Source organism: Phyllostomus discolor, chromosome 5 (genome assembly GCF_004126475.2).
Source record: "Phyllostomus discolor isolate MPI-MPIP mPhyDis1 chromosome 5, mPhyDis1.pri.v3, whole genome shotgun sequence".
NCBI classification, from domain to species: domain Eukaryota; kingdom Metazoa; phylum Chordata; class Mammalia; order Chiroptera; family Phyllostomidae; genus Phyllostomus; species Phyllostomus discolor.
The window spans coordinates 45,517,840-45,527,462 of record NC_040907.2 but is presented as its reverse complement, the minus strand read 5'-3'; the positions used below and the strand labels follow the sequence as shown (position 1 = coordinate 45,527,462).

The 9,623-nt window shown below is 42.0% G+C and overlaps 1 protein-coding gene across 9 annotated transcripts in view; it reads left to right on the top strand.

Moving 5' to 3' along the window:
• Nucleotides 1-124: 124 nt before the first annotated feature.
• The window catches only part of DOCK7 (dedicator of cytokinesis 7), a 213,865-nt gene continuing 204,366 nt past the window's right edge, over nt 125-9,623 (top strand). For 3 of the 9 annotated variants that reach the window (XM_036026207.1, XM_036026203.1, XM_036026205.1), the window contains exon 1: nt 168-374. In XM_036026207.1, the coding sequence (XP_035882100.1) occupies nt 337-374 (38 nt within the window). In that variant the 5' untranslated portion in view covers nt 168-336. Of the gene's footprint in view, nt 375-9,623 lie in introns of all 9 variants that reach the window. The other 6 variants (XM_036026204.1, XM_036026202.1, XM_036026208.1 and 3 more) reach the window with 5 other exon arrangements.

The window sequence follows — 9,623 nt, the reverse complement described above, 5'->3', positions numbered from 1 at the left end:
GCTGGTCCCAGTCTAGCTTCTCCCTCCGTCTGTGTAGGGCGCGCGGGCCACAGCAGGGAGGCGGCCAGGGCTGCGGTCGCACCCCCCCCCCCCCATTCTTCCCCGAGGTTCCCGCCCACCGCAGCCGCGGACACAAGCTGGGGGAGAAGCGGTTTCTCATTGCGCTCCTCTCAGGAGTTTTACGGCAGGGCTCGTTCACAGCTCCGGCCGCCAGCCCCAGCCTCCCGAGTCCGGAGCTGGGACTGGCGGAGGCCGCGAGGGAGGGAGCGCGAGCGAGGAGGCACGCGCCCGCTAGTCCGCGCCCAGACTGCTGCCGCCGCCGCCGCTTCAGCAGCCATGGCCGAGCGCCGCGCCTTTGCTCAGAAGATCAGCAGGTAAAGCTCGGGCGCGGGGCGCCCCTCCGCAGCCGGAGTGGGAGCCGCAGAGTCCCACCGGGCTGGGCCTAGGAGGCGGGTGGGTGTGGCGACGCGGTAGCCGGGATCCCGCGGCCTGGCCTGCGGCTGGGCGGAGGGGCTCGCGGCCCGTGCGGCCGTCGCCGAGGCCTCGCCCAGTCCCCTCACCCCGGCCCTCACCCTTGCCTGGTCGGGGGACCTACGGAGCCCTGGGCACCTGCCTCCGCCGCCGGTTTGGCGACCCGGGCCTGGAGTTTCGCAGCGGCTGATAGAAGGGCGGGTGGGGGGAGCTCCTCCACCGGCTGGCCGCTCGGCGCTTCCCAAATTCTTTGTGTCCTCCCCTCCGGCTCCGGGGGGGAGCCGCAGCGCCGAGCTCCCTCTCTCTCCCCGCCCACTCCCCGTTGGCCCTCTGGAGGGTCCGGGGGTCCGCCTTCCTCTCCACCCCAACAAAAGGAGCGGAGCGCGGCAAGCTCCTGGCCGGTGGGAGGCCACCCCTCCTTCACGCCTCGTTCCCTTTTTGAGAAATCTGACAGGAGCCCTTTCTGCACCCAGGGGCCCAATTCACCGCGGGCTCGTGCACCCAGAATTTAGAACGTACGGCCAAAACGAAAAGTTGAGAACCTGTGGTCTGCACCTTCGCTGTGCAACTGCTGAATGTCTGACGCATTGTGGGCTGAAGCTCGGTGTTCACACCATGTGAATTTCAGCGTGCCCCAGTGTTGGTCCGCAGGCCGGGGCAAGAAGGACGGCGGGCACCGTTCTTTCCGCACCGGCCCTCTCGCTCCGGTTTTAGGGGTCTGGAAGTGAGCGAGCGATGGAGGTTGAAGTTTCCCAGGCTTTTACCTACTTGTGGTGTGCCGAGTGCCACCCTTCTCGCCCTCCCACCACCCCCTCAAAACTAAAAGTTGAATTACTGTGTAGGATTCTAATATTTGTAGGATTTCTTTGTAGAATATACGAATGGACAAGACAACGTTTTTGGTTTTAATGAGACCATATTTCTATGAATTATGATGTCCTAAGAAAAACATTCAGATGTGTTATAATTACTTTTTTTTACAATTGTATTTTTGTGGCTGTGGATCTTTTTACTTTAATGACATTTCTTAAAGAATTTTTGGACCTCCTAAACTTAACTCCCTTTCTTAACTGCCTGAATTTCCATACCCTAATATTTCTTTGATTTACGCTCTGGGCTTATTTTTTTTTCTTCGAGTTTTAGACCACATACTTTTTCTTCTCCTTAAGAGGGAAAATAGCAAGCACTAAAGAGCACGGCTCTAGTGTCAGACTGTGACAAGGGTTCAGATCCCTACTGTTATTTTCTCATTTACCACCTTGGGCAAATTGCTGAAGTTCTCTTAAGTTTTAGTTTCCTCATCTGGAAAATGGGTATAATAACTACTCAGATTATAGAGTTGTGAAAATTAAGATCCCCAAACTTTTTGGCACCACGGACCGGTTTGGCGGAAGCCTGGGGAGGGGAGGGTGGCTCGCCTGCCGTCGATGGAGGGTTTGGTGGGAGGCAGAGGGGAGGCCGAGCTCAGGTGAGCTTTGCTTGCATCGCGGTTCCTAACAGGCCGCTGCCTAACAGGCCGGTTGGCAGCCCGGAGACTGGAGACCGCTGGTGTCAAGAGTTCATAGGGTTAGGGCATGGTCTGTGAGAACATTGAACACATAATAATTTGCACATTCTAGGGAGTTGTGCTAGGTTTAATGTAAAATTATTACTTTTTTTGTAAAACAATTGAGTTTTTTTTCTAAAGGCAATGCTGGTTTTAAAAGATTAAGTGGGCTGGCTGGCGTAGCTCAGTGGATTGAGCGCGGACTGGGAACCAAAGTGTCCCAGGTTCGATTCCCAGCCAGGGTACATTCCTGGGTTGCAGGCCAGAACCCCCAGCAACCGCACATTGAATCTTTCTCTCTCTCTCTCTCTCTCCCCCTCCCTCCCTTCCCTCTCTAAAAATAAATAAATAAAATCTTAAAAAAAAAAGATTAAGTGGGTATCACTTGACCCATGTGCTTAGTATTAATTTCTCTTTAATGTAACCAAAAGTTAATCTCTGAGAACATGCACCAATCAAGAATGTGCACATTAGGCAGTTAGACATAAAATATATCTAATGTCTAGTTCTCCATCTATGCAGTGTGTACTCAGAAGGGACAGGACAGCATACACACACACACACACACACACACACAGAGTCATACACACACACACACACACACACACACAGAGTCAGTTTTGCAAAACAGGACTAAATTCAAATTAATATAGCCTTGTAAAGTTGTAAAGTTAAGGCAATGGAAATAAAGAGCCATGTGATTATTAGAGAGATATAAGATAGACATGGCAGTGATTGGTGATTGATTGGATATTGAAGGTGAGGAAGACTAAGGAGTCTGGGATGACCTCCAGGTTTCTGACTTGGGAAATTGGGTGGATGGTGGAGGCAATTATTGAGGTAAGGTGAGGAAGAAGATGTTTGCGGGTGAAAATGAGGTGTGATGGAGATGATGATTTAGTTCTGGGCATGTTGATTTTGAGGTACTCATGGGGCATTCAAAGAGAAATGTCTACTAGGTTGTTGGTGCACATTTAAAGTGCAGAAGAGAGAGACTGGGCTGAAAATCTAGGTTTGGGAGTCTTCAGCAAGTTGATTATAATTGAAGCCAGAGAAGTAGATGAGAGTCCAGGAGAAATGTACAGACTTAATGTGGAGGGAAGACCAAGGACAGAACTGCTATAGATGGTGAATTATTATCTGCTTATTGTGAATGAAAGGTACTTTCATCCTTGTTGCCAAATATGGCTGAATAATACTTCTGAGTAAATTCTCATTTTGCTTCTTAGTTTCCTACTATAGGAAGTACAGCACAGACTTTGGAGGCAAACTGCGTAGTTTGACATCCTGGCACTGTTCTTCATTGCGTAGACTTGGGAATGTTACTTCACCTCATTATGCCTTATTTTCCCTATCTATAAAATAAGATAACAGTAGGAACTACCATCTAGGGTTGTTGCAAAAGTTTAATAAATCAGTACATGTAAAGTGCTCAGAACAGTGCTTTTTAGTAGTGCCCAGTAAATATCAACTATTATTATTACAGTATGTATAGTATGGTTTAGGACCTCTTCTGGGTAGAGATAATCCTTTTTCTTTTTTAAAGGTTTTATTTATTTGTAGAGAGAGGGGAAGGGAGGGAGAAAGAGAGGGAGAGAAACATCAAAGTGTGGTTGCCTCTCATGTGGTTCCCACTGGGGACCTGGCCTGCAAACCAGGCATGCGCCTTGATTGGGAATCGAACCAGCAACCCTTTGGTTCACAGCCTGTACTCAATCCACTGAGCTATGCCAGTCAGGACTGAGATAATCCTTTTTTATCATGTGCATATATGAACTTTGTTGTTCTATGAAAAACCTGTTGTTATTTGGAACCTCTTCTTTTTTTAAAGCTTTATAAGGGTCAGAAACCTTTACCTAAAAATAATTATGCTGATTTCTTTCCTGGCTCAGTTATTCCCTAACCATTTGCTGTTATTTTAGTGTGGTTATTTTTTTGAAGCTGTGATTTGGTAATTTCTCCAACCTCTTTACACTGTATCACTGATCGTACTACTCACCTCAGCTCATCATAGAAAGCAGCACATACATTTTGTCCAGATCAAGTATTGCTTCTTGTCTCCCTACTTCTTGAGCACAAGGCATGTGCATTGTTAACCTTTATAATCACCCCCAGCATATAATAGGTACAATTTTTGGAATGTTGACTGTAATTAATGATCTAGGATTTTGTTTGGATTATTTTGTCCTGTGACGTGATAGTCTGCAGTAGCAAGGATCACTTGTAAGTATTTTTTTACTGCATTCTCATTTTCATAACCTAGAGAGGCAGAAGAACATAGTAAAAAAGAACACAGGCTCCAGGGAACATTGTACAGGTTGAAATTCTGCTCATATAGTATCACATAATAGCTATGTAATTCTGGGCAGTTGGCTTAAACTCTCTGTCTTCATTTCGTCATCAGTAAAATGGGGATAATTGACTCTATAAGGTTAATGTGAGGATTAAATTAGTTAATACATGTAAAACATTTAGAACCATTCCTGAAACATAACCATTCAAAAAATTGTTAGCTGCTGCTATTCATATTCCTATATTATTTTCAGTTATTATTCTTTCTATAATTCAGGAATTGAGGTTTATAGAACATGAGATTATTTGCCTAAATTGGGACTCAAATCCTAGCCCTCCGACTGCAGGTCTTACACTTTTTATTCAACTGTATTTTCTTTCTGCAAAATATTTTCTGAGGTAGTTCCAGATTTTCTAACAGTGCCACTGTTAGCATCTCAAAAGTTACCCTTGCCTTTGAGTCTTGTTTTTGTTAATTTAGTATCATTTTGCTGCCTAAGAAGCAGAATTTAGTGAAAGACTTCATCAGTTCTTTATTTCTGAGGAAATTTAGCATGAGTAGGGTTTCCTAGATACAGGCTTATCTATAAACTCAATTGTTTTTAGTCTTGAACCTCTTTATAACTCTGACTAGATAGGCCCAATCTTTCAATCTGCTGAATCTACTTTGCTCAATTCATTATCTTACTCCTGATCAAAGTAAATCCTTTCCAATTAGTATCAACTATTTCATTGCTGCCTTTACTTTTTTTAAAAAAATCACTTCATTAAGTATATTTTATTCATTATGCTATTACAGTTGTCCCATTCCTTTTTTCTTCCCTTGATGCCCTACCTGGAGCCCGCATTCCCTCCAGCATTCCCTGCCACCTTAGTTCAGGTCCATGGAGCATACATAGAAATTCCTTGGCTTCTCCATTTCTTATACCATTCTTAGCCTCCCCTTGTCTATTTTGTACCTACCAATTATGCCTCTTATTCCCTGTACCTTTCTCCCCATTCTCCCCCTCCCCCACCCCTCCCTGCTGATATCCCTCCATGTGATCTCCATTTCTGTGATTCTGTTCCTGTTCTAGTTATTTGCTTAGTTTGTTTTCACTTTTGTTTTTATATTCATCTTGTTGAGAGTTAGGAGTTTGTTGTCATTTTACTGTTCATAGTTTCGATCTTCTTTTTCTTAGATAAGTTCCTTTAACATTTCATATACTAAGGGTTTGGTGATGATGAACTTTAACTTGACCTTTTCTGGGAAGCACTTTATCTGCTCTTCCATTCTAAATGATAGCTTTGCTAGATAGAGTAATCTTGGATATAGGTCCTAGCCTTCCATGACTTTGAATACATCTTTCCAGCCCCTTCTTGCCTGAAAGGGTTCTTTTGAGAAATCAGCTGATAGTCTTATGGGAATTCCTTTGTAGGGAACTCTCTGCTTTTCTTTAGCGGCTTTTAAGATTCTCTCTTTATCTTTAACTTTTAACATTTTAATTATGATGTGTCTTGGTGTGGTCCTCCTTGGGTCCAGTTTCTTTGGGACTCTCTGAGCTTCCTGTATGTCTCTTTCCTTCGCCAGACTGGGGAAGTTTCCCTTCATTTTTTTTTAATAAGTTTTCAATTTCTTGCTCCTCCTCTTCTCCTTTTGGTAGCCCTATGATTTGGTTGCTGGAATGTTTAAAGTTGTCTCAGAGGTTCCTACGCCTGTCCTCATCTTTTTGAATTCTTGTTTCTTCATTCAGTTTTGGTTGAATGTTTATTTCTTCCTTTTGTTCCTAATCGTTGATTTGAATCCCGATTTCCTTCCCATCACTGTTGGTTCCCTGCATATTTTTCTTTATTTCACTTTATATAATCTTCACTTCTTCCTTTATTTTGCATCCATACCCAGTCGTTTTTGTGAGCATCCTGATTACTAGTTTTTTTAAGGTTTTATTTATTTATAATAAATAAATGACCTCTCATATACTCCCAACTGGGGACCTTGCCCACAACCCAGGCATGTGCCCTGACTGGGAATCAAACCTGCGACCTTTCTGTTCAGAGGCCAGAACTCATTCCTCTGAGCCACACCAGCCAGGGCTGATTACCATTGTTTTGAACTGTGCATCTGATAGGTTGGCCATCTCCTCATCACTTAGTTCTTTTTTTGGAAATTTCATCTGTTCTTTCATTTCGGGCCATATTTCTTTGTCTCAGCACACCTGTTAAATTGTAAGGGGTGGAGCTTAGGTATTCACCAGGGTAAGGCAACCAACTTCATGTTTTGTGGTGCTATATGTGGGGGAGGGGTCAGAGAGGTAACAATGCCCATTGCTGAGCTCTCTCCTTAATTTCAAGAGACTGAAAGTTTCTCCACCACAACCTCAACAGATTTTTACAGCCAGAGATTCTGAGGCTATTTTTTCTGTGCTGGAACCCTGGGCGGCATGGGCTGTCTCGCTTCCTAGTTGTTCCTTCTGGTTTATCCACATGTGAATGTGGGACCATCTGGTCCTCCAGCTGCCACCTTGCCACGCATCCCCTCCACCCCAGCTGCCCATCTCTGCCCCTCCTATCAGTCTGGATGAATGTTTCTTTAACTCCTTGGTTGTTGGAGTTCTGTATGGTTTGATTTTCTGACAGTTCTGGTTGTTTTTTTGTTTTTAAATTTGTTTTTTCCTACTTTTGGTTTTGTGAGGAGGTGAAGCATATCTACCTATGCCTCCATCTTGGCCGGGACTCCAGAATCACTTTGGACATATACTTTCCTTGACCATCTGTTTTACTCATCTCACCAACTCTTAATGCTAAATATCTAACCTATTTCTTGCTCATGAGCTGCAGAGTAGTGTTAGAGGGAGACTAAAACAGTCTAAAGTTGATCTTTTATTAATGATTCTCATTTGAAGTTTACACCAAATCATTTCTCTTATTTATCATCTTTGTTTCCCTACACCATCTTTCACTGAAAAGTTCAACATGAGTTCTAACATGGGTTCTTCATTTAACCTCAGCACACTGCTCTGCCCATATGTCATTCAACTGCCTTTCTCTCGAGCATGAAGAGTGTCTTACCCCTAAAGCTTACCTGCTTTATTGTACTTTGAATCCCATACTTTGCCATCTCCCTCAGAACTTTGATTTCACAATATTGCCCTTGCTTTGTAGCATCTTCAGTCTGTTCCGTTTTATGGGTGCTTCCCTTAAACCATAAGACCTAATATGCCTTTCTCATCATAAAACAGAGAACCATTGAGTCTTCTGGTCTTTGGAGGTGCCAGCCAATCATTCCTTTTTCCTTTCTAGTCATATTTCTCACTTGTATGTGGTATAGTCACATCTACTTCCTGCTTGTTCTCATTAATCCTTGGGCCATATGGATGTGCTTACCATGGTGCCTTATATGTACTGGAATTATAGAACTCTTGAAGATTAGGAACCTTTGACCTTTTTCTTTTCTGATTTCAGGAACTACTGCTTGTTTTTAAATTTTTTCATATGCCCCCCTACCCTACTCCTTCCTCCTATTTTATACTGCTTTTCAGAGCTCTGTGATGGCTGGTGTAGGTCATTTTATCTCCAGTGCTTAGCACAGAGTCTGTGTAAATTAGACACATAAGAAGTGTTTAATGAGTGCCACCCTGACACCGTGGAGCACCTTTCATTACCTCAGTTCTAGATGACCACAGCAGGGTCTTAACTGAACTGCTCTCTGCCTCTCCTAATTCAATGTGTTGCAAATGAATTCTCTCTAAAACAGCTTTAACATGGCATTTGCTTGTTCAAGAATATATAGTGGCTTTATATTGTGTTAATTCAAACTCTGGCTTGCATTTTAATGTCATCTATAATCTAGTCCCTCTCTGGTTGACTTATTCTCTAGCTTCCATGTTCTACCAGTCTGGTGTTTTCACTGCATCCCCACAAATTTTCTACTCTTTTGCTCTTCTGTTTTTTCTTTTTAGAATATTTTCCCTTTTCTTTTCCAAATCTTACCCTTTTCTTCAGACTATTCTAATCCACTGTCCTTACTTTTGGGATACCGTTTCCTTACTTCTTTTTATTCTCTTCTTACCACCTATTAGTGCATCCCTAAGCAATATACATTTTTCTGGTTTTGAATTCCTTTGAATATAACCATACTGTATCTTTGTATGCTTTTCTGTCTTCTTTTGTTCAAAGTAATATTTGTATTTGAGATTCATTCATGATGTTATGAATAATTAAAGTTTATTCATTTTCATTGCTTTGTTTTATTTCATTGTGTAAATACACCACAATTTCTGTTCTACAGTAGATGGATATTTAGGTTGTTTCTAGTTTTTCACTATTAGAAACAATGATCCTATTAACATTCCTATACATTTAGTCTGGTGTACATGTGTATGAGTTTGTGGTAGACCTAGCTGTGAAGTTGCTGGGTCTTAGTTGTTTTATTGCTTGTCATAGCAGTTTTATTTATCATCAAGTTTACTAGGTAATGCCAAACTGTTTTCTAAGATAGCTGTAGAAATTTATACTCCTGCAACAATGTTGCTTTACATAGTTACATCATTTGGTATTGCCAAGGTTTTCATTTTTGCCAGTTCAGTGGATACATGATGCTATTTATTGACTATTTGAATACTCTTTTGTAAATTGCTTATTTATATCTTTTGCCCTTCTTTCCTTTTGTCCCCCCCCCCCCTTGGATTTTGTCTTGTCTTTTTATTGTACTTTATATACATTTAGTGTATTAGTTGTTTATTGATTATATGTGTTGCACATATCTTCCTACTCTGCTTTTAGCCTTTTTATGGAGTCTTTTCAAAACAGAGTTCTCAATTTTGAAGCAATTTATCAGTCTTTTTTTGATGGTTACTACTTTTGGAGTCTTCTTTAAGAAATACTTTATTATGCTGAGGTCAGTAAGTTATTCATCTGTATTATCATAAACTTGTAGTTGTGTCCTTTGTATTTGGGTTTATATTCTACCTGACAAGTGTATGATGTGAAATTGTAATTTTTTTCAGAATGAATTATCCTTTCTCTATTGGTCTGCTCTGACACTTCTGTAATAGATTGTATGTCCTCATTTGTGTGGTTTTTCAGGGCTGTTTTGTTCTGTTGGTCTGGTTATACATCTTTTCACCATTATAAATGATTTTCATTCTAGTAAGTCTTAGAATTTGGTAGAATAACTCCTCCTACAGTTTAAAAGTGTCTTGGTTGCTCTTAGCTCTTTGAATTTCCATGTATATATCAGAAAAAACCATAAATCCTGTTAGGATTTGATCAGGATTACATTGAATCTATACATCAGTTTAAGGGAAATGTGACATCTTTATAATACTGAATTTTC